The sequence below is a fragment of the Abramis brama genome (assembly GCF_963993115.1).
Source record: "Abramis brama genome assembly, chromosome: 23".
Lineage (NCBI taxonomy): Eukaryota > Metazoa > Chordata > Actinopteri > Cypriniformes > Leuciscidae > Abramis > Abramis brama.
Window position 1 is genome coordinate 12729225 of NC_139985.1, and position 25439 is coordinate 12754663.

At 38.4% G+C, this 25439-nt stretch overlaps 2 protein-coding genes across 2 annotated transcripts in view; both read left to right on the forward strand.

Moving 5' to 3' along the window:
- Window positions 1–11652, forward strand: part of pik3c2b (phosphatidylinositol-4-phosphate 3-kinase, catalytic subunit type 2 beta) — a 44501-nt gene extending 32849 nt beyond the window's left edge. The window contains exons 16-33 of the mRNA XM_084101350.1: window positions 355–543; window positions 1065–1158; window positions 1341–1435; window positions 2899–3079; window positions 3358–3465; window positions 3568–3660; window positions 3765–3894; window positions 4146–4282; window positions 4509–4678; window positions 5094–5250; window positions 5432–5541; window positions 5626–5827; window positions 5913–6040; window positions 6447–6564; window positions 7507–7603; window positions 8615–8721; window positions 8809–8937; window positions 9377–11652. Of these exons, the coding sequence (XP_083957476.1) occupies window positions 355–543; window positions 1065–1158; window positions 1341–1435; window positions 2899–3079; window positions 3358–3465; window positions 3568–3660; window positions 3765–3894; window positions 4146–4282; window positions 4509–4678; window positions 5094–5250; window positions 5432–5541; window positions 5626–5827; window positions 5913–6040; window positions 6447–6564; window positions 7507–7603; window positions 8615–8721; window positions 8809–8937; window positions 9377–9568 (2437 nt within the window). The 3' untranslated portion in view covers window positions 9569–11652. The remainder of the gene's footprint in view (window positions 1–354; window positions 544–1064; window positions 1159–1340; window positions 1436–2898; window positions 3080–3357; window positions 3466–3567; window positions 3661–3764; window positions 3895–4145; window positions 4283–4508; window positions 4679–5093; window positions 5251–5431; window positions 5542–5625; window positions 5828–5912; window positions 6041–6446; window positions 6565–7506; window positions 7604–8614; window positions 8722–8808; window positions 8938–9376) is intronic.
- A 1031-nt stretch (window positions 11653–12683) lies between these two features.
- On the forward strand, window positions 12684–19331 carry ppp1r15b (protein phosphatase 1, regulatory subunit 15B). The gene is made up of 2 exons (XM_084101671.1): window positions 12684–15359; window positions 17924–19331. The coding sequence occupies exons 1-2, from the start codon at window positions 13578–13580 to the stop codon at window positions 18113–18115; spliced, it is 1974 nt and encodes a 657-aa protein (XP_083957797.1). The 5' UTR covers window positions 12684–13577; the 3' UTR covers window positions 18116–19331.
- The last annotated feature ends 6108 nt before the right edge of the window (window positions 19332–25439 follow it).

Sequence of the window (25439 nt, forward strand, 5' to 3'; positions counted from 1 at the left end):
TTGAACTTAATCAAATTGGCGAATCATGTTTTTTTGACTGATAGCATGTAGATGGCGAGGTTGCAAACCTTTTTGAGGTGCTTTTGATTTTTATGAAAGGGGCAAAAAGAAAAAACAAATCCCTCATCACAAATCTTTTTTTCAAAAGTGAGGTGTAAACTATGGTTGCTTGTCTGGAAACATTAAATTCTTCCATTTTTGCAGTATACTTAAGCTCTTATGTGTGTCTATAACTGCTGTGCAAGTATGTCTACTGTTTGTGCTAACATGGAATAAACCGACAAATACATTTTAATGATGTTTTCATAAAAATAAAAAGTCATGCTAAATATCTTGTTTGGTTCTTTTATCTAGGTTGACTCCGGAGGACCGGCGCCTGTTGTGGGAGAAGCGTTATTTCTGCCATGCGGAAGCCAGTCGTCTGCCTCTGGTCCTGGCCAGCGCACCCAGCTGGGAGTGGGCATGCCTGCCTGACATCTACGCCCTGCTCCGCCAGTGGGAATGCATGAACCACCTGGACGCCCTAGGCCTGCTGAATGCCACGTGAGTGTTATGGTAACCATGGCAACTGCTTGCTCCGTTGTTTAGCTGGAGGCTAAGCAGAGCTTGACTGTCCTTCAGCGGCTGGCAGTCGGGCTGATTTGAGTAGACCATGAAGAATTGACCTTTGAGATTTGTCCAGCAGAGCACATGTGGAGCGCAGATATCTTTCAACATTTTACTGACATGATTTAAAAGCTGCATTAGTGTTAAATCAAATCGGCTCAACCAAGAGCCACCAGGTTTGATCTACCAGCTCCAACTAGGTTGACCAAGATGGTTCACCAGGTTAACTTTAACCTAATCGGCTGGTAACCCAACTGATCAACCACCTAAACCAGCTTGAACTGGATAATGACTGTTAATGACTGCACCTGTATATATTTTATCCAATATATATCAGTCATATTATAGTTGTTATCCAGTTTATTTTATTCATGTTAATACATAGTTTGTACTTTTGTATAGTGCAGTTTATTGCACCACCTTTTCATTTTTTTGGTTTAACATCCCCTTTAAACCAGGTTTCCAGATCAGGAGTGCAGGCGGACGGCTGTACAGTGGATGGACTCCATCTCTGATCCTGAGCTTTTGGACTTCCTTCCTCAGTTAGTGCAGGTAACAAAGGCCTTGTATCCAACTTCCTCCTTTTATGCTCTATTCCCTCCTTTCCCATTGACCTTGATCTGTTTATATCCTACCTATCTTTCTTTTTACCTTCCGTCCTTTTTGTTCTCTCAGCCTCTGGTTTCTCCCTCCCCATCTAACAAATTGCTCTCTAACTCTTTCTCTTTGTGCAGGCACTGAAGTACGAGTGTTATCTGGACAGTCACCTTGTGCGTTTTCTGCTGAGGAGGGCCATCGGGGATGTGCGCATAGCTCACTACCTCTTCTGGTGTGTCCTCTACTCTCTGATTATACTTAGAAACTCGGTGCGCATGTATTATAGAGCACATATACTGAGAAATCGGGGTCATGCTACCTCATACTGTCACATTCAGGTTTGTCAGTGTTAGGTTAGTTCACCCAAAAATGAAATGTCTGTCATGAATTACTCACCCTCATGTCGTTCCAAACCCATAAGACCTTCGTTCATCTTTGGACCCCAAATGAAGATATTTTTGATGAATTACAAGAGCTTTCTGACCCCTCATAGACTGCAGTGTTATCACTTTCAAGACCCAGAATTGTAGTAAAAACATTGTTAAAATAGTCTGACTACAGTGATTCAACCTTAATGTTGTGAAACGACAAGCATACTTAAATTTATTTTTTTGTGTGCAAAAAACAAAAATAGCGACTTTATTCAACAATTTTAACATTCATCCATGTCAGTCTCCCTAGGCTGTTCACGTGAGCACCACTACGTGCGTGTATGTCTTTATTACCTTTCTGAGTAATGACAGAAATTTCATTTTTGGGTGAACTAACCCTTAAACTGATGCACTTGTGTGATGATATATGAATCTTTGACCTGTCAGCACCTTGAATGCTTGATACTTTGTATACACTAAAGCCATGCACATGTAGATTATCACTGTGTCACACTGATTGCATGAGTGTGTATAAAATTAGCTAACAGCTCCACCTGCTGTCTAATGCAGTCATTTTCTTTCTTGTAACCGCATTCATAAAGCCTTTGACTTCTCCATTTTACTCCTAGAATTAAAAGGAAAAAAATACTTTTTTTCTTTTTTTTTAAAGATTTTTTAAAATAGCATTTATGGACAAAATAAAGACTTTTGCAATGTGACATTTTTTTCAGAACAATTAAACTAAGAATGTTTATGGTGCTTTATTACAGAATACGCTTACCTTGCATCTAAAAATGTATACCGTATATTTTATAAACCTGTTATAAAATATTTATACATTTTAGAATTTGTTGCACTGCCTTTTAATTAAAAATAATTTTATATAAGTGGATATACTATAATATACTAATAAGTGGAAACATTACTTATCTTTAAGTTAAACTTTTTTTATCTAAATAATTTATATATCATTGTAGCATATGTTTCTGCTGCCTTTCAATTCAGTACAAGTTTTACTAATAAAAAATTGCTGTAATAAAGAATCATAATTTAAAAATTAGGACAATACCAAATGCATTACTGTAAAGAAAATTGTGTGCTTAAGTGCTCTAAAAAAAGTCACAATGTAGAACTTTCTAAAGCTTCCTAATACTCAATTTAAATTTCTTTATGCTAAAGAAAATCATATTTTGTGCACTAACAAAGAGCAATTTCTGTCTAATGAAATCTATATAAAATGCCTTCAGAAGGAAATGAATTGCTCTAAGGATGTTTGGACCATCAGTTAAAATGCACTACTCTCCTTTTGTCGCTCTCTTTGTAGGTTGCTGAAAGATACACTTCAGGACTCTCAGTTTAGCGTGAGGTATCAGTATCTGCTGGCGGCTCTTCTCTGCTGCTCCGGTCGAGGTTTAAGGGAAGAGTTTGATCGGCAAGGCTGGCTGGTCAACATTCTGGCTAAGCTAGCCCAGCGGGTCAGAGACGCCTCCCCTTCATCCAGACAGGTCAGCTTCACTGTTCCTCATTTACTCCTGTTATTTACATCTATTTCCATCTATTTCACAAGGTCCAATCAATGCCTTTTTCTGATGAGAACAATTATGACCTACAAAAATAATTTGCTAAAAAGAGCCGGCTTCTAAATTTCTCATTTAGTTATTCACTATTTTTAGCTTCAAAGAACAAGTCTGTGCCAAAGACTGATTGTTGATCCCTAAGGGGCATTTTAACATTCTCCAGACCGTCTGGTCAGCACACTAATCGTGGTTTGTCTGGTTTTCAGGCTATTCTTCGTGAGGGGCTAGAAGAGGTCAAACAGTTCTTCTGTTTGAACAACAGTTGTCGACTTCCTCTGAACCCAGGCCTGCTCGTCAAGGGCATCAACATACAGGTAATTACAGAATGTGTCTTTTATATCAAGCATTTTTAAGTCATTGTATTGTTCTTGTCAAGATGGAAGAAACAAAACATGTATTTCATTCTCTTCATGTAGTCTTGCTCCTACTTCAACTCTAATGCAGTGCCCCTCAAGCTCTCGTTCCAGAACCAGGATCCTTTGGGAGACCATATCAACGTCATCTTTAAGGTACCACCTTCACGTGTCTGTGTGCATTACGGATCAGCGGTTCTACATTGCAACACGTTTTCAAGCGTTGTCTTGGTCGTTTATGGTTGTGTGTTCTCACTCAGGCTGGAGATGACCTGCGACAAGACATGCTGACGCTGCAGATCATTCGGATCATGAATAAGATCTGGATCCAGGAGGGACTTGATATGAGGATGGTCATCTTTCGCTGCTTCTCTACGGGACGGGGCAGAGGTACATCCATCCTTCAATGTTGAGACTTCTGTTTATGAACTCATCAGTGTCTGAAATTCACTACAGTATGTTCCCATATATACATGCATGTGTATATATGTATGTGTATATGAGAATGTTTACTTTTGACTTTTTTTTTATTTTTCTAAACCCTCGATTCCACTCTATTGACTTGATCTAAACGGTGTTATGATTGTATAAAATGTGAAGGAATGGAAGTAATTTCATAACTCCTAATTTCCCTTGTGTAGGCATGGTAGAGATGATTCCAAGTGCAGAAACCCTGAGGAAGATCCAGGTTGAGCATGGAGTAACTGGTTCCTTTAAAGACCGGACTTTGGCGGACTGGCTGCAGAAACACAACCCGACTGAAGAGGAGTATGAAAAGGTACTGTATAATATTGTTATGCTACATTTAAGACTAATTTGCTCAACCAGATGATATGTGTGAAATGTCAGTCCATAGCTGCTTTAGTTGCATTGGGTTGCATCATGTTTCTTATTTTGCCTTTCCTAAAAATATGAAAATGTATTGAGAGATTTGGAAATTCAATTCCTTGGTGTCTCAAAGTGGTTGGTTAAACTAATTCTGTGGGTTTGTTGCTTTTTCACAGGCGGTGGAAAACTTTATCTATTCGTGTGCTGGTTGTTGTGTGGCCACATACATTCTAGGCATATGCGACCGCCACAACGACAACATCATGCTGAAGACCAGTGGACACATGTTCCATATTGACTTCGGCAAGTTCCTGGGGCATGCACAGATGTTTGGCAACATCAAACGGTACGAACACAAGAAGAACATGAAAAAAAAAAAAAAAAGAGTTCCTCTGCCCCACATTTTGATCACTGCAACTGTTGTCTTTTAGAACAGTTAAGAGCTATTGAATTACAACAACCTTTCACATTTCTTCTTCCCAAAGGGACCGAATAAAGTAATAAGCTCCAAGAAGCTGTGGTTTACAATAATTTAGAACAGCTAAGCAGCGTTGTTGGGCAAGACACAAAGCAGAGGTCACAGATGTATGTTTGTAGAGTAATTTACAACAGCTCAAACACTGCGTGCTCAACCAATCAGAGTCAAGGACTGGAACTATCAATTTTATAAGACTGTTTTTGAGCTAACCCAGATCTGGGCTGTTGATAGTAACTGATCACAGATTGTAATCGTCCTTTTGTTTTGTTTTGTTTTCTTACAGCGACCGGGCTCCTTTCGTGTTTACATCTGACATGGCATACGTCATCAATGGAGGTGACAAGCCATCAAGCCGCTTCCATGATTTTGTGGACTTGTGCTGTGAGGCCTACAATCTCATTAGGAAACACGCACATCTGTTTCTGAACCTGCTTGGCCTGGTGAGTTCCCAGATAACTCCACATATCGGTGTTTCCCACATTTTGTTTTAGTTGAATGCATTCACAGAGTTCAGGTAATGTTCTCTTGCTTGCTTTATCGTTTGCCTGTTATTTGAATGCATTGTATTCTTCTGGTCTAACAATGAAATGCTCTTAGTAACCCCTGTGTGTTTGTATGCAGATGCTGTCTAGTGGGATACCAGAGCTGTCTGATGTGGATGATCTGAAATATGTCTATGATGCTCTGAGACCACATGAATCAGAAGCAGATGCCACCATGCACTTCACCAGGTGAGAGCTTACAAGTTATTGCCATTGTCCTTTGAATCCATTTGTCTTGAATAGCCTTCATCTTAACCTTGTCCCCTCTTTTAGGCTGATCGAGTCAAGTCTTGGCAGTGTGGCTACCAAACTCAACTTCTTCATCCATAACCTGGCCCAAATGAAGTTTGCATCCTCCGAGGAGCGTCCCGTTCTATCATTTGCTCCACGCGTCTACACTCTTAAGAGTGACGGTGTCATTCGGAGCCTGTTTGTTTGCAAACACATCAAAACCTTTACTCCAAGCAAAGGCTACGTAAGTCTACTGCATTTAAATTTAGCCATAATGCATTTGAAGTACATTATAATCATTTATATAATTTATTTACGCCTTCATGCAGTCTTATGTTGTAAAAGTGGAGCGGGAAGGTCAACCGGGGACAACAACTTTAGTCCAGAGGACCTTTGAGGAGTTCCATGAACTTCACAGTAAACTGCAGCTCATCTTCCCTTCCTCAAAACTACCCAGGTACAATTTTAAAACCTGACAGAAATGTGAATTATATGAAATCAAAAGCTCACTGAATGCACATCATACACCTTGACCTTGAGTGATTTGAAAAATTACTGACTGTGGTGGGAACTAATGCAGATTTCTGTTATCAGTGGATATATTTAGTTTGAAATCTGCGATAAGTTATGAAACCAAATGAAGGCTGGGCGTAGTACATTTCTTCTCTGTACTGCTAGTATCAATGTATTAAGCGACATCTTGATCAGCCATCAATTTCTATCGCAAAAAATAAAGCTCCTCAGACAGAGTGGTGTACAGGACCCTGATCTCCCCTTCGGGATGTATTTTGTGGTAACATATGCCATAAGTAGTAGTGCTCTTCATTTAATTTCACACCCCTCACAATGTAATGTTCCCACAGCTTCCCCAGCCGCTTTGTGATTGGTCGGTCTAGAGGAGAGGCCCTGGCAGACAGAAGGAAAGAGGAGCTAAATGGATATGTTTGGCATTTGATCCATGCTGCTCAAGAGGTGGCACAGGTAACCTTTGACCCACTATTGACTTTATATTTTATAACTCTTCCCCTCACAATCCATGTACATTATGATTCAAAACTTTGGGGGCGGTGTATATAGTTATTTTATATCTCAGATTTGTATATTGTTTTTGCACTGCGGTACATTTTATTTTAAAAAATGCTCACCAAGGCTGCATTTATTTGATCAAAAACAATAAAAACAGTAATATTGTGAAATATATTAAAAATAAGTTATTTGAAATTGGAAAACTTTAAAATGTAATTTACTCCTGTGATGGCAAAGCTGAATGTTCAGCATCATTACTCCAGTCTTCAGTGTCACATGATCCTTCAGTAATCATTCTAATATACTGATTTGATGCTTAAGAAACATTTCTTAGGTTTAAAAATTTGCTTAATATTTTTGTGGAAACGGATATATATATATAGTATTTTCCAGGATTCTTTGATGAATAGAATTTGTTTATTTAAAATTATTTAAATTATTTAAAATGGACATCTTTTGTAACATTAAAAATGCCTTCATTCACTTTTGATCAATTGAATTGCGTAATCTTACTGATATTCCAAACTTTAAAACAGTAGTGCAATTGAAAATAAAAAAGTTAACTTTTATAATGTTAAATGCATGTTTACATTCACCAACCACACCACCATTTTTATTTCCTGAATAATAGTGGTAAATAGAAATGTGGGCAGCTTGCAGTAATGTAGGTGGTTTCAGTTTAACTGGCACGTTTCTTGGAAATCAGCCATGTTCTGTGAAACCGTCCACCTACAGGCCTATTGACGGCCTGTGCACGCTTTCACACTTCCTGTGCTGTGCTGTACTGTACTTTAGGGTGCATCTCAAGAATGTAACCAGATCGCATAGCATCCATACTTTTGCTGTGACTGTACACCTGCTTATGAGTTAACTGCTGTTTACCCTCTCTTCTTTCAGTGTGATCTGATCTACACCTTCTTTCACCCTCTACCAAGAGATGAGCGTGCAGGAAGTGTAGGAACTGTTGTTAATGCACTCCATAATAAACCAGCAGGTATATTTCTTTGCCTTATTTGTCTTCTATACACCCACATACACTTCTTATGAATCCCTCTATTTACTGGATTCAAAGTTCATGCAGTTCATCCTGCCATCACAGCAAATCATCATGAGTTAGTAAAGGAAATGTATATTTGGGCCAATCAGCTGCAGTCCATGTGAATGTGACTAAGTGACACACCCAGTGCTTATCCAGGTCTTATCTTTAACTACTAGTGTAATGTGCCTGCAATCACAACTTTATTTTTCTTGGACCTCAGTTTTAAAATCCCTTGTGTCAGAGTGCATAGTGTTAATTTCATTGAGATTAATTTAATTCAATTGACATTGCTCTTAAGCTTTATACAGCTAACAGTATGCTTAAAATTTGAATAAATAAATAAAGTAGTAAAAAATGATGTGCTGTCAGCAAAGTAAATGTTTTCAAGATATTATTTTAATTAATATTCTTTTGGGTACAATCACAATATTAAAAGCCAATTTAATTGTGTGAACAGCATATCGTTTTTATAAAATCTTGCTTTTTGCGCGCACAGTAAAAATGGGAGTTTATTCATAAAAATGATACTGTATATCTGCCTTTTATATTTAGGAAAGTAGTCCCTTGCAAGGGAATCATCTTATTTGCTTGTCTGTGGAAAATAACCAGGCATTTGTATTTCTCCGTGGGGACAGCGACCAAAATGAAATCCCCCCCCCCCTTCTGGCGCCGGGCCTTCATCAGACACTTTGTAAACACTTCCATAGATCAAATCCTGAGAGTTTATCATAACTAGTTAAATATTGAAAGAGTCATCATGAGTAAAAGCTGCACTGTGGCAGCCATAACATCTGGTGGGTTACCTTATCTGATTTGTGATAAAGGTCTTTGCTCAACAGGTTCCAGCTCTGGAAATCAAATTAGATTATTTACTTAATTCACCTTAAGTATACCTGGCAAGCCAGATGCGTGCGTACTGCGTACACGCACCTTTCCACACTAAATCCAGTTCCTCCTCCTTCCCAGATGTGTCCTGGGCTCCTGTGCCCGGTGCAGTGGCAGGTGAAGTGAAGCTCTCGATTCTGTACAAGAGCGACAAGCTTTTCATTATGGTGATGCACATCAGAGGCTTGGTGAGTGTCTGCCATTAATCATATGCACATAATGCACATAAAAATGTTGAGTTGGCACTCACCAATGCGTTTTGAACTTTTCTTCAGCAACCTTTGCAGGAGGGAACAGATCCTGATCCATACGTCAAATTGTACCTCCTCCCAGACCCTCAGAAAACTAGCAAGAGAAAGACCAAGGCAGCCCGGCGAACATGCAACCCCACTTACAATGAGATGGTGAGAAAACTTCACTATTAGATGATACTATAGAGTGTAACAGTTGGGCTCAAGTAAAAATCATTCATTTTCTACATAGGGGAAATTATTTTTAACTATAACTTACAAACCTTTTTGTATAGTTTGGAAGTTTTTAGGTTGTTAATCGATATGTTGTTGTTGAAGAATATGTGAAATGTTTTTTTTAGTTCTTTAATGTTTTTCTTTAAATCAATTTTCTATTTCTCCATCGTTCAGTCTTGTACCTTTTTGTCTTTTTTGTTTGTTTCAAATGTAGTTTTGATTTACCTTGTAGCTGGTTGTTTTGGTTCATGCCTTATAACTCTACAATGAAGTTTTTTTTTTTTTTTGAACCAAGGCCATGGAAAAAGTGGGTGGGCACTGTTGCACTTTACTTTTCTGAATCTTCCTGAATGACATCCCTTTGTCTCCATTTCAGCTGGTGTATGATAAGATCCCACGTGGTGATTTGCAGCAGAGAACCATTCACCTGCGGGTACTGAATGAGGGAGCATTCTGGGACAACACCCTGCTGGGTGAAACCATCATCCAATTGAAAGACCTCATCCCAGGCCATCGCATGGTGGACTGGCACCAGCTTGGCACCAGAGGCTCCGACATAAACCGTTAGCGCTTGTATGGATGCCCAGAAGTGAAGGATTTCACTTGTGTATTTCAGTGTGCATGTGTTTGTGTCTGTCTTTGCTTATGGGTCTGGAGTTGGAGATGCCCAGCTGCTCAGAAGGCTGTTTCCCCCAGTGGGGGGTTGTGTTTGTTGATTCTCCTACCCAGGAGGTGTGTAGATTCGGTGATGGAGTGTCATCACTTGATACTGTTCTGGTGGGGTACCGTGCACCATGTGAACCAGAAGCGGTTCTTGGTAACACTATGGGACAAAAACCATTTGGTGACACAAGGATTGACAAAAAGAATATTTAAAGATGAAATGACTTCCATGCGCCATATTTTTGGGGGATTTCTGGAAAATTGCTGTCCATGAAACTTTAAAGCCCCATTTTGTTTTCTTGATGCTAATGGAAATTTAAGTTATTTTCTTTTTAAGATGTTTCTCTATTGTGGCTCAATTTTGAGCTTTGTTGTGTCTTGTGACATTTAGTTATGCCTCTTTGTATCAGATTTTGCAGATTTACCTAAAAATGAATAGTGAGGGCCGCTTTTGTACTGTTAAGTTGGGTAATTTCACATTGCCTGTGGCATTTACCTGATCATTAAAAAAGGGATGAACACTTGATAGTCTTAGACTTGAAACCATGGTGGAATTAACTTGCTTCATATAACCACAGCGGTGGAAATGACACACAGAGAACAGAGTGAATGTAGATTTTTGATCATGTAAAATAGGTGGGTGCATAAAAACGAAAAGATGAATTGCATGTAAGTATATTGAACAACAGAGACAAACCCTGAGGAATATGGATTATTTCTTTACATAAACCACTAACATTTGTTTCTTTCTGAAATGATGGCACAACTTTTTATACAGAAAAGGCTTTCAAAGGGACTTTACTTCAGGGTCGATGATTTTACCTTGATATATAAACATAACCTACACAAGGGAAATTCTATTTGAAAATAGTTGATTTGCATGCTGTAAATTTTGCTACTGGATAAATATTGCATTTTTTGCATTTGTTTGTCAAGTACATTGACCTCATATTTTTCCAAGTTTTATTGGTTAATTTATTTTTCCCCCTTTTTTTTCAAAGGGAGAGTGAAATTAAAACTTTAGACTGTAGTTCTGTCAGTATTTCCATTCCTCATTTTTATGTAAAACTGCATGTAAATTAAATGCTAAATATACCACAGTAGATTTTTTTTTTTTTTTTCTGGGAAACTTTTATGCTTAAAGATTTTGCATTCCGATTTGCTTTACTTTGCACTCAGTTTGATTTGAGAAGAAATGCATTATAGCTCACCGTAAGGTTGGAAGGGAAAATTAAGTAATTGGAAATTTCCTTAAATTTGTGTTTAATCTGATTCTCATAAAATTGTCCAGTTTAACCAATCGGCATTGTTTAGTGTGTGTAAAATAATAAAATAGGAAAACTATGAAGTTTTTGAGAAAATGCATAATGACAGGAACTGTTTTCAATCTTCATTGAATTCATATCTTTAAATCAATTACATACAAGTTGAAAGTGCAACCCTGTATGTCGAGGTGCTCTAACAATCCAGTAGCCTTAAGCAAACGTGGATATGATTATCCAGGTCAATGTAGTCCCTGTTGTTCCATGGCTTTTTCTAACCTGAGAAACCAGCTCAATTTCAGATATGAAGTACTTTCTTTTTTCTTTTCTTTTTCAAATGAATGATTATGTGTGTTTTTTTCCAAAGGGCACTACTGTGTGAGGTTTAACCTAATGGGAAATGATTGTACGATTGCATGCCAACTCTATAATGGAAAACTGAGCGTTTTGTTTTGAAAATCTTGTTGTGAATGTGCAGAAAAGATTGGGTTTAAAGGTATAGAACTTTTATAACATCTGTGACCCTTATTTTAATAACTAAAGAGAATGTGAGCATAAAATCAATAGGGTTGACATGTAAATGCTGAGAATCTAATTTTGATGTGATTTATGGATTATAAATGGGCTTTATTCCATTTTTTCCATTTCTAGGAAAATTGTTTCTCTTCTAATTTCAAACCATGTTTTTAACATTTATTTGCACTTAATAAATGCACAAGGAAACCGACTTGAATACTGTGTGTTTCTTGCTCTGGCTACCAGTTTGCATTTATTGGACCACATAAACCTCTACAAAGATGGTGCAATGATCAATGTAAAATGATGAAACTTGTGCAAGTCTTGTTTAGATGCACATTCACATGGATTCCATGTTCCATCTCAGTTGGGCACGACTGACCACAACAATCCGCTTTACTGAGACACTTGTGACTTTATCCCATATGCTGTTTTGTCTGTCATCACACTGAAGCAAGGATTACATCAGACTGGGGTTTATCATAAAGGCTTTAATTGCCTGTCTGAACAGTCCATGTTCTTCCACATTACTCATTATTCCGATACTCCAGAGAATTCTGATGACATTTCTCATTCATCCATGTTAATGTAACAAATTAAAACATTCCATTGAGACTGGGTTTAATTAGGACAATCTGGGAAAGAAATTCAGGTTTTTTTTCACATCAAATAGATAGGAAAACCTGAATAAAGTACAGACCTATAAATTAGACCAGAGTTATGTGTTTGTTCTGTTTTTGGTTCCCTCTTACGCTCCAGGATTGCAGTTACAAGAGAGCAGGGAATGGGGAAAAAAACATGCGATATTGCTTTAATAAAGACTGGTATGTGTCCAGACTGTCCACATATTATTTAGTGGAAACCAAATCACAAAAGAAAACGAAAAAAATATGCGTTTTCATTTAGCATCAGCAGTCATTTCCTCATGATGCATTAGTTCTGTGGTTGAGGGATTCTGCACAGGCAAGTTCACCAAGCACAAATAGATCTGTCAAATTCATGCTGAAACTATCACTGGACTTCGAATAGATCAGTCGAACTACTAGAAGCACTGACATTAAACTTGCATTAAAGATTTAGAATATCCTGAGGGATTTATGTATGTGTTGCCGTGCATTGCGGGGCATGTAGGCCTACTGAACATCTTATATAACACACGCATCAATGTACCACGTGAGATCAGAATTTTACCACAGTCCCTAAGCGCGCGGTAATGCTACTGAAAATTAGAGACACTCCCTTACAGCTTTTCTGATGAAATCTCTCCGCTTTAGCTCAGCGGCTAGGGAACAAAACGGCGACGTCAACGAGTCCGAATACCAAGTATTTCTATTTAAAACGAATTAAAAGTGAAACTGCTTGTTTTGTAACTTGTAAGGACACCGCTTTGACTCGATTTTGATGTTACAGCCGTTTTTTCTCCTACAACTTACAGTATTTTCTTTCGAAAAACGCGGCAGCCGGGCTCGATTGAGGTGACAGAAGACTGACAGTTGAAGAACCGACGCTCGCTTGCTTCCACTCAAACGTCAAAATGGCTTTTGTTTCAAGCTTTCCTTTGGAGTATACCAGTCTATCTTACTCTTACACCACCTCAAACTGCCTTTCCTTTCCTTCTGCTGCTTCTACAGTCCCTTCAAACCGAAATAATTGGTGTTTTCCTCAGGACGGCACAGTTGGCGTTAACACTGCGGTCAATATGGACGCCGAAGCTATTCGCGTGAGCCGGTGTGGACTCAACACAGTCTAAACGACATGGACTCTTTCATTTACCCCGGAGAATATTTATCTGTAACTTACTCATGGATGGTGTTAAGGGCTGAAAGAAATGAGAAAACGGAGCGTTTTAGTTTTTCGTAGCTAACATTTAGCCATACATTAAAGCTTGGTACTAGCTGCGTTAGCCAGCTAACTTAAGCCTTATAAGGCCATATTTATGTTGTATTAGAAACCGTTCTGTATATTATCATCATTCAGAGACATTTAAACGACATTCGAAGCCGGAGCACTTTTATGCAAATGAAGTCTAAACAGTGTGTTTAACGAGCCACTTCTTAAGGAAGTAACTTAATTTGTTAGTTTGTTCTATTTTCGGTAAGTTTATGTAGTTCAGCGCATTTCATATTTTTCAGAAGTATGAGCACACATGAACACTTTCCTCAAGGGGACACGCGGCCCGCGCGTGGCGGTGACGAGCGCACTGACAGCTCGTGGATAAGCGTGTTCTCGCTGGTCTCCAGGCCTGCGTGGTCTCTCCTGCAGAGATATTTCCCGGGAAGAACCCATTCATTTGAAATGAAGTCAAATCTAGATATTGGAAACTCTCTGACCCCTGCTTTGAGAGTTGAATATCTCCACTGCCAGCATGAAAACGCGGCGCATGCGTCCTCCACAGATCGGGGGACTCTAGTCTGGTTCACGCACGATTCGTTGAGCGAACTGGGAATTCAGAACACCTCCCAGAAAGATTTCAATCTTCAAAAGCAGGCATCGGTCGGATACCTCGGAACGGCGAGAAACTTGCTCAGCCAGGTGTTAATGAACACTCCGGAAAAAAGACGCGCAAAACCAGAAAGCGGATACGATTTGTGCCCGGATACGGCATCCGTGCGATCCACTAACAGCTGGTGGTGGGGTGGATTTGGGGAAGCTGACGACAAACCTCAAAACTTGCTGCTAAATGTAGCACAAAGCAGAAAAGAGACTGACACGAGCTGGCAGCATTGTGGAGAACATCACACTGATCACAGTGTCGGCTATTGTCAGAGCCGCTCGCCGGCGACCGTTGCCATGACGAACGAACTGTGTTTATGTAGCAATGATGGGCAATCAATGCACAACGAAAGCACTGGTCCCTTGTGCTCCAAAGAGCTGACCCACAATGCAAGCCTGCACATGCCCAAACCAGAATCCCTCCTCAACTCATACCAGCTTCCACTAGATGTTAAGCAGCAACTACTAGTTTGTAGTAGAGCCTATAATGAGGTGGCAGTTCTGACCCCTGACCAAGATAATGGCTACTCCAGCTTGGAGGAAGAACACTCAAATAGTAAACTTCACATGAAGCTGCTTTCCAAGGAACAGGAGGTGTCGGAAACAGCCGAAGACAACCCATCTCAGAGTAACACTACAGAGAGTGAGTGTCATAGTGAACCTGTCATTTGTGAGGAAGAAATTAAGGAAAGTGAAAAGGAGGACTCTGAGAAGACCGCAAAAACAGTTCCGGCTGCTGAAAACGGGCCGTTTTTGGCCACGCCTCAATGTCAAAACAAGGTCATTGCTTACATCATGGGCAGCCCTTGCAGTGGCGAATCTGAATCGGAGGATGATGGCGATTGGGACAGTAATGACGATGATGGCTTTGACAGTGAAGGCTCATCCCACTTCTCAGAGTCTGAGGACCTGGATGACAGCGACGATGAATCTGAGGAAGACTCGGATGGAGAGGATGCCGACTCCGAGAACGAGAGGCTGTGGAATTCTCTGTGCCAAAACGGAGATCCTTATAACCCGAGGAACTTCAGAGCTCCTTTAAGGACAGCCTCCAAGCCAAGCCCTGCGACCACAGACTCCTCGGTCTCCGAGTCTCCACCAGCGCGCATGTCCTCCCAGCATTCTCCGCCTCCGGCGTCGCCCTCGCTCTCTGAGAACGAGTCGAGTGAAGACACCTGTGAGATGGATGAGGAAGAGAATCAGAGACTGTGGAACTCTTTTAGCTGTTCAGCAGACCCCTACAGCCTCTTAAACTTCCAGGCCTCCATGCAGACTCAGAAAACCCTCAAAGGCTGCTGCAAGGAGAAAGCGCCTGGAACGCCACGCTACAAGAGAGAGGAGGCTGAGGAGAGGCTGGACAGCGGATTCTCAGAGATTTCCCCTTTGCCATGCTCGAGCAGTGCCACAGTTGTTCAGCTGAGGAAGGTTTGTATAACATTGACTCCTTATTGCATTATCACATTCCAGTCTGAAAGTACTTATGTAATTATCTTTCTGTACATTTTGTTTGCTTACAAAGTGCGAGGTGGTGTGGCTGGCTTAAGAACACTTAATGTGTCTGGAATTGAAGAATGAATCAGATGGAGACAGTAACTACTTTGACTCATGCGGTTGTTAGAAGAGTAGTTTTTCGGCAGTTTCGTTTATAGTCATAGACTGTGCATACACTTTAAGTTCACCAAAAGGTTTAAAATCATTACACATGCTTCATCAAATCCTGGTAAGTTAATGTTTGCTGACTGAGGAAGCAATTTCCTTAGGAAAGTTCATTTTAAACAGCCAATTTTTTTAATATGTAACAGTTGTTTTAGATAAGATAAGACTTTATTGACCCCCTGGGTGGATATTGAGGTGCTTGCAGCAGTGGTACAAGGGACTTAAACACTGATAGGTAAAATAAAGTGGTAGCCTAACACTTTATAATAAGGTTGATTAGTTAGCCTAACATTGCTTAAAGCATTAGGTATCATGGATTTTTTTATAACATTTATTAAGTTAATATTGATTTCTGTGTTTTGGAAAGAAGTCTATTTTGCTTACCACTGCTGCGTTTATTTGATCAAAAATACAGTAAAACAATAAAGTTGTGATATTATTACAATTCAAATAACTGTTCTATTTTAATATATTTAGAAATGTAATTCCTGTGATTGCAAAGCTGAATTTTCAGCATCATTGCAGTCTTAGAAATCATTCTATTATGCTGCTCAAGAAACATTTATTATTATTATCAGTTGAGAATAGTTATGCTGCTTAATATTTTTGTGGAAATAGTTTTAACAGTGTAAACAGCGTAGTTATTTTAAATTGTAATAATATTTCACAATATTACTGTTTTTATTGTATTTTTGAATCAATAAATACGTGCACATAAGAGACTTCCGTCAAAAACATTTTACCAACCCCAAAATTTTGAACGGTAGTGTGTTAGTATTTTTATTTGGCAAGGACACAATGAATCAAAAGTTACAGTGAAGACTTTTACGTTGTTAGAAAAGATTTAATGCTGTTCTTTTGAACTTTATATTCATTAAGTGATCCTAAAAAACGTCAGCTGTCAACATTGATGATAATAATAACAAATGTTTCATGAACAGTAAATCTGCATATTTAAAATATTTGAATGATCATGTTACACTGAAGAATGGGGTAATGGCTGCTAAAAATTTAGCTTTGCCATCACATAAATAAATACAAAAATTCAATATATTAAAATAGAAAACAGTTATTTTAAATTGTAATAATATTTAGCAATATTACTCTTTGTACAAATAAATGCAGCCTTAAGGTTATGATACACGGGGCAACTTTTTTGAGGAATGTTTCCGAGCGCTGTTGCTTGGGCACTTTCCCACTGAGAATGAGCAACAAATTTCGATCTGGATGCTGGATGATCGGTCGTGGACCCTGTGTCTCTCCTGGTTGCCCATTGATGGCAACATTGCTCAAAAAGTTGCCCCGTGTATCATCACGTTTAGTGAGCACAGGCCATTTAAAAAAATCTTTCAGACCCCGAGGTTTTGAATGGTAATTGCACAATTGATTTTTAACATTTCTAGGAAAAATTGTCAACATGAATTAACAATGAACAATAATAATTTATATATTAACATAAACCTGGAATAAGAAATTGCCCATTGTTATTTCTTGACACCTGATGCATTAACCAATATATATATATATTGAACCTTATTATAGTTTTGCCAAGATGGTTTTAAAATAAGAATATATAGTAAGAGAATACAGGATGAATTGTGCCCTTCATATATTCGGAATAATAGTTTATGTCCTCATCAGACCAACAATAGAGTATTTAGGTAAATGCGTGATAATATTTTATTGTATACGATGAATGGTACTAGCAACACTTAATCTTCTTTCACGCTATTATTCTGCCTTATTTCCTTTCTTTGTCAATATGGCAACATAGGCTAGCTTGAGAAAATGATGTAAAGCCATGCAAGATCATTTTTTAAAAAAAATCCCCCCTCCTCTGCCTGTGATGATCTGATGCAATGGTTCCATTTTGCTGTCTCCAGGGAGACTGAGTTCGTGCGCTGCCCATTACTCATTATCACTTTATAGCGTGCAGCATTTCATGACTCTGTCATCACGCTAGTCAGAGTCATTAGCTTTAGTCTGAGGGTGATGGCACTCCCAAACACTCACATGTGTTAGGAACAATCACATACTCACTCACATTATATCTCAATTCTCAACACTTTAAGCACAATCTCGTGTTACTTGGCAACAGTGAAGTGATGAGTCTGAAAAGGGAGCAGAAATAAGAGCGTTGGGTCCAAATTGCTAATTTTTCCTTTAGTTTATTAGTTACTGACGCACATTTGCTTTCAAGAATGTAGAGAATGCTCATGGGATGCCAGGTTTTAATGACACAGAAATGCTCTACTTGTATAATATGTAACAACTTGTTGAACAATAGATGACATTTTATTATACTCAGTCTTTTTGTTTATTCCTTTTCCCAGGTGACATTTATGGAAGAGGTCGAGGAGTTCTATGCCAGCAGCGATGAGGACCGCCATGGGCCCTGGGAGGAAATCGCCCGGGACCGCTGTCGTTTTCAACGCCGTGTACAGGAAGTTGATGAGACTATCAGCTACTGCCTTTCTCCTACTTTCCGCCTGGACGTTTTTCAAAGACTCTACAGTACTAGCTAATCAAAAGCTTTGTTTGTTGTTTGGCAGTAAGTGTAAACAATGAATAATAAATAATATATATCTATATATATCAATAGTTTAATTCAGGGCATCAGGAGGCCCTTAAATGTTCAAAGGGCTCACAAGTCACAAATCCAAGGAACTCCATGGTTCCTGCCAGGGAAAGTCAACTCGAGTCGTGCTGAAATGTTTCGCGCTGAGTGTCGTGTGGATTTTCAGAAATATGCAGTTTGTTTTGATTTTTCTTTCATACAAGTCACACTGTCCTTTCTAGCCCTTATTACAATAGTTTAATTTTATGGAGAAAAACAAAGAGGAACTACACATCTGTTTAATGGCAGGATTCCCACTCAGTGCTGAACACTAAAAGTTTCAAAATTACAATTTTATCTGCTTGAGTTTTTTCTCATGCCTATAGGAAAATTGATTTAATGATTTACTTGACTTGGTTTAGTGATGCACGAACAATACACACAAGTGCACTAACTTCACCTCATGAGGCGACACTAAATTGATGTTCATCTTTGTCTTAGGACTGTATTAGTGCAAAAGTATTCTGGAGGGAAAGTGGTTAGCTTTCCAATCCCTGTTGTTTTCGTCTTGCAGGCCTTCTTACAAACTCAAAGCCAAAGATAACGTTCATCTGCTCTGCAAAGGATCATGAAGCCAGGCCTCAGTGTTTGATGCCACAGGGGCGCACCGGGTGAACAATCCCCCAGAGTAATCGCACTCATTACCCACATTAAACCTAGTGGTATTATGCCGGAGCTGAGCAATGCTTTTATCAGTGTCTGTTCCTGTGTTTGAGTGAAGATATATGGACGTGGGCCTTAGTGCAATGTATTTGCATGATCCTAAATGGAAAGATGTTCTTTTCCCCATCACTATTTATTGGACACAACCATTTGACTTAATCTGTGGAAATCACTGTCGTGTAATGGGGTTTTTCTCTGTGCTTTGAACTGTGGCAGCTGTGACTAACATAGTAAAATGTTGACTATAAAGGTGAAATGCAGGGACAAAATGCATGGTTTTGATCTGATATATAATATGCTTGATGTTGAAGCATAAAGGTAATTTGTTAATCAGTATAATTAACATAAAAGCATTTTATTTTTGTAATACATTTTAGCATTTCAGCATATGTTATGGGGTTTGTGACGAAAGACTAGTCATAATTTAATTAATCAATAAAAAGTACTGCAGAAAAAAATGACTTTTGTGTACTTGTTTTATGCTGTATTTCTTTTTTCTTCTTTTTTTGCACTATACTGCATCAAATCACAAAAACTTTGGTATACCTTGGCACGACCTGTTTATTTTCAAAGAGGTAACATACATTTTGAAAGAAAAAGTTATAAAATTAAAATATTAAATGCAGATGTGGACAAAGCACAACTTCCTTATTTAAATGAAAGTACAGATACTACTGGTCAAATATTACTCTGTTACAAGTAAAAGTTGTTAAGACCTATTTTTTACTCATACTCGTTTTTAAAAGTACATAAGTATCAAAAGTAAATGTCAATGCATTTTTGTATGTAATACTTACAGTAGCCTACCTTATGCCTCTGAACCTATGCATGCCCACGTACCCTCATATCAAAATTAAATTTATTTCTAGAACATAGTTCCAGTAGTGAGATTGAATAAGTGTACTCAATAATGTCCACAATGGTTTCGGACACCAAAATGGCTGTTCCCTCAAATAGTGTCCTATTTAAAGTTTTTTGGCTGTTAGTATGAATATGTTACCCTTACTGTTATCTAAAAAGCTTGTGTGCTCCAAAACAATGACAAAATTCGCATTTAGAAGACCAAACCCAACGTTAAAAATGGAAATCAGGTTGATGTCAGAATCCAACGTTAATCTCCATCGTAGCACAGACGTTGTATTGTGGTTGAAAATGTCCTGATGTCAACCCGACTTTCATTTCCAACCAAAATCCAACGTCTGTCCGACGTTGGATGTTAACGTCAATCTGACATCGGGTTCTGACGTCAACCCGACTTTCATTTCCTACCAAAATGCAACCCCATGCAACCAAAATCATCCCCTGACTGACATTACTACTTTCTACTGAAGGACATTGATAGAAATGTAGTGGAGTAAAAAGTACGATATTTGTCTTTCAAATGTAGTGAAGTTAAAGTAAAAAGTTTCCAGAAAAAATAATACTCAAGTAAAGTGCTACAGATAGGCCTACTCAAAAAGTGTACAGTACTTGATTAGGCTACGTGTACTTTGTTCCTGTCCACCTCTGATCAAATGTGTGTTGGTTTAGACTAATAGAAAATGGAACTTTCTTGCTGTCTACTACATATGAAAGCTGGCTATTACCGTATGAAAAAGCATCCTGCTATTACTGTTGCAGTAGTTTACTTCGTACAACACTAAATCCTACAAAGTGCTTGACCTTCCATTTCCTGTGTTATGCATGAACGGATTTATATTTGACTTGTTATATAATAAGCCATTATTTATGCCTATTTGATTGTCACACGTTGAGACGTTTTTCTACAAAACTGGATTTAAAATTACCACTTTTATTTCTGTGCATCCATGTGACAAAGTAGGCTAGCATACTGTTTAAAACTTGGATTGTGAATAATGCCTACTGTTTCACATTCTATTTTCACGTAGGCGACTTAAGTAGTTGGCAGGATAGTGCACATTAGTCAGAAGTGCTGTGGTTTGCTAGTATTCCAATCTCGACATCATCATTCAGCACTGAGTCCTGGTCATGTTGTGGATTGTACTCGACGGAATAATGTTATCCTGAAGACGCCATAATTTCATCCACATGACAACTGATTCTAGTTCTTTGGATAAATTCTGATTCTTCTGTCAGGAATGTCTCAAGATAAGTTATTCATAAACCCTTCTCGATTTTAGGCTCTTTCTTGTTCCGTTATATGTATGGCGTATTTACTTTTTTGTTGTTGTTATTTTGGTATTTCAATGAGCAGATATGACATAGTCCTATATTTTACAATGAGGAAAACGTAGAATAGTAGCCTATAGCATTTAGTTTTGAGTCTTTATTAGCTCTATGTTGGTGTATTGACACGACAATGAGAAGTGTGCGAGCTCTCAAGAGTAATATAAAGTGTTTACAAGGAGAGTTTGCAGTAGAACTGCGGATTATTTGAAAGTACTAACAGGAATGTGGGAACGGCTTGCAGAAATGGTAGGCCTATGAGCAATCGATGACTCTGGTTCATTAGTCATGGTATTTACTTTATCCAGTTTAAAAATACTGTAAGTGACCAGCCAATAGGCCTATACGTCTAAGGATAAACCAAACTAAAATGCATTTTTTCCCATTGCCAAGACGTCTTAATCTATTGAACATAATAAAACATTGAACGTGACAATATGGCTACACCAAACGTTTGATAGCAGCATCTGTTCTATTCATCTCTTTTATTTATTTATTTATTTATTTATTTTTATTTATATATATATATATATACCAAACAGGTTCTTTGTTCAAACAGGAGTCTCTTTTCTTCTGTTTTCATTTAGAATAGGGAGGGATAAGTCAATATTTACATTTTGTACATTTGCTTATATTTTTCCGGGCTATTAATTTTTCTTTGACTGTTTTAGTGACTGAATGTTTAGAGAGAAGACTTGCTCGACAGGACAGTGTGCAGAAATATATGAGAAAATAAATAAATAATTTAAGGTCGCTTTTGATTATTTCTTTACCAGTCAATAGAAGGCGCTGTGTATAATATGTAATTAGAGGGCACAGTATACCGTTCGTCACTAGAGGGCGCTGTGTAGAATTGTCCATAGAGAACACTGTTTACAGTTTATCGCTAGAGGCCGCTGTATACCAATTGTTTTAGGTCTACAAGCAGTGATGAAAGTGTTTTCAAAAAGAACAAGATGTGACAAAGGACCACTTTTATAGTATTTTTGTAGAAGCATTTGCTGCTGTTTTGGATGGTTTATGAAACAATAAAATGTTATCTTAACTATCAATCGCCATACTTGAGTTCCAGCTCTGAATTACTACTGGAATAAGACAAGTATTTTAAGATAAGTATTTGCAATAGACTCTTTCAGAATTTCAGTTGCTTTAAGTGTTTAGGCTTGTCTGGCCTACAAGAAGCAACATACAATGTAATTGCAGTAATCTTCTGTATCTGTTGATGCGTGTGGACTGATGTGTGTTTATGGAGCTACTCTCTGAGGTGTGTCTGTCTCAAGTCTGTGGAATGTTAGGAATTAGATTAAATCCAGCTGAAGATTCAGCAGATGAAATTTGAGAACCATCACCTGCCACTGACAATCAGCTTACTGTGCTCAAGAAAAAAATATATATATAAAGTTTTTTTTTTTTTCTATTAAAATATATTTGAAAACGTTATTTATTCCTGTGATGATAAAGCTAAATTTTCAGCAGCCATTACTCCAGTCTTCAGTGTCACATGATCCTTGAAGATTTGATGCTCAATAATCTTTTGCCAATGTTTATTATTGTCAATTTGATTATTGTTAACAGTTATGCGGCCTAATATTTTTGTGGAAACTGTGGTGCATTTTTTTAGGATTCTTTGATGAATAAAAAGTTCAAAAGAACAGCGTGTATTTAAAAATAGAAATGATTTTCTAACATTATAGGTTTATTGTCACTTTTGGTGCAGTGCAATTAATGTAATATGTAGCCTATTGCAGTAATGCAATATGGAAAACAAATTATTTTCATATACTTGAGTTACATGTACAAAATCAGATGTGCAATATTATATATATATATATATATATATATATATATATATATATATATATATATATATATATATATATATATACACACACACATACGTTTTTGAGTTCATATTAATAGAGATGCTACATTAAATATGTCTGTTTTAAAAAGTAGAAAATGTTCAAAATGAACTAATGAAGGCACAAAAGGAATTAAAAGGATAAAAAGAATCAGTGATATACTCCCTTATATATTACATTTTTAAATGAAAATTCTAATATTGAAAGAAACATTGTTAACTACCTATGCAGATCTCTCTCTCTCTCTCTCTCTCTCTCTCTCTCTCTCTCTCTCTCTCTCTCTCTCTCTCTCTCTCTCTCTCTCTCTCTCTCTCTCTCTCTCTCTCTCTCTCTCTCTCTGTGTGTGTGTGTGTGTGTGTGTGTGTCTGTCTGACTGTGTGTGTATGTGTGGTTCACATATTCCCTATGTTATGTGGACACAATTTTTTGGTCCCCTTGAGGAAAGCAGCTGATAAATCATCCTAAATGATGATTTTTGAAAATAAAAATAAAAATGCAGAAAGTTTTCTGTGATGGGTAGGTTTGGGGTTAGGGGATAAAATATATAGTTTGTACAGTATAAAAATCATTATGTCTATGGAAAGTCCCCTTGAAACACTGAAACCGAATGTGTGTGTGTAGGTGATGTGCTTGTTTCTCAGTTTCTAAGGGGTTAATGCACGGCTGTAAGCCGGAAACACGAGTGCCATTGGTGGGCTTCTTGCCTGGGGGTGGGCTTGTGAGAGATTACAGTTTCATTTCTCCCTCTTTTTTTAATTAAACGGAAAATAGAAGCAGCTGTGAAAGCGTCGCCCACCGCTCCCCACTGTACCCATCAACATAATGGTCCCCTATCCATCTCTCCTTCACTCTCTTGCCCCTTCCCTCCCTTTATTTTCCAACCAGCGATGATTGACAGCTCAGAGCAGGTCATGTGACGCGTAAATACCCAGGGATTTTCAGCGAGCATGCTCCATAGTGCCCCTCCTCCCCTCCTGCCTCCATTTCTCCAGTACGCTTGTCACTCCCTCCTTTATCCATCCTTTCCTGAAAAGGGGATGCTGTTATTGTAGCATCTCGCCGTGACTGCCTGCACCAGCTAGTCTTGTTGCTGTTGTCAGTTGTTGTCAGGAACGACTTTTCTTTGCTTACAACTGATTCATTGTTTAGTATTTTTAAAATATGATTATATTTTATTTTCATTTGTGGACATATTAAGAATATCCAAACACTGTCAAGGAGCTTATAGCAGTTTCCTGGTAAGTGCTGATATTTGTGCATGTGGGATTTTATTCATGAAATGTCAGTGTTAGGACTGTTTCGTAACATTTGTTTTCCCCCTGTTTTTTGAGCATGTTCACACACTTATGATTAATTCATATAGGAAGTTTTTAAGTGAATATTTTATAGCTCTGAATGATTGAATGTGGATGGTACATCCTGTCCAAAATGCTGAATGTTTTGATCTGGTTGGTCAGATCCTCGTGGTTTTTGGGGTGTTGTCCGTGATTACAGATGCTTGGGTCTCACCAGATGGGCTTCGAGCCTCCCCCCCCCACCCCCAGAGTGCCGCCACCTGTCTGTCTTTCATTCTCTTTCGTTCTCGTTCGCCTGTTCCTTCAATGCAGGGTTTGTTCCAATCAAGTGCCGTCCAGCATGCAGAGTATCCAATCAAATCTAAAACCAAACCTGAGCTATTTGGATGAACCACACTTAGATTGAGAGGATAAACTCAATTGACTTCAACAGGCATCCTGTTTAAATCCTGGTTGTGTAATGGATTTCTCCCACCGGGGTTGTGCGATCTTGATTCGGATAAAATGTGACACGTCTTTAAAGGAAAGATTTTCATATGAAGCACTAATCAAATATAAAGTCTTGTTAGTGCTTAACCATTTGAATCCAAGTTTTCTTGGATTAAATGCCATTTAAGTGGAGTTGTGAGGCCTTTCATGAGCAAACGTGTGTGTATGTTTGTGTGGAAAAGGGATGAATGCGGTGCTTTGCCTCTAAAAAAGACGCATCTGTGCTGGAAGCACACTAGCTCTCTGTCCCAGTGTATCTGTTTGTGTTGCCACTCTCCCTGTTCTGTTTATCTACTGTGTGATTGGTTTGTGCAAAGGAAATGCACTTTTGTCTGTTTCTCATTGGTTGGAGAATGCAGGATCTATGCTGATGGCTGGTAACGCTGGTTGTGGTTTGTGTGAAACCTGTCAAAAAAAAGGAGGGAAATGTGCGTGTGCATGTGCATCTCTCTCGTCTCAGTCTCTTCTCTCTTGTTTGCATCTGCTTCTCTCTCTGATGCAGTGCTGATACTGTGAGACCCAGAGCGAATACTGAGTAGTGATGGAATGCGGTACTTCTAGAACATGCTGCTGGAGAACCCAATACTGCACATTTTGAGGCATCTTAAAGGGATAGTTCACTGAAAAATGAAGATTCAGTTATCATGTACTCACCCTTATGCTGTTACAAACCTGTTTGGCTTTCTTTATCCTGTGGAATGCAAAAGAAGATATTTTGAAGAATGTGCTGGTGGCA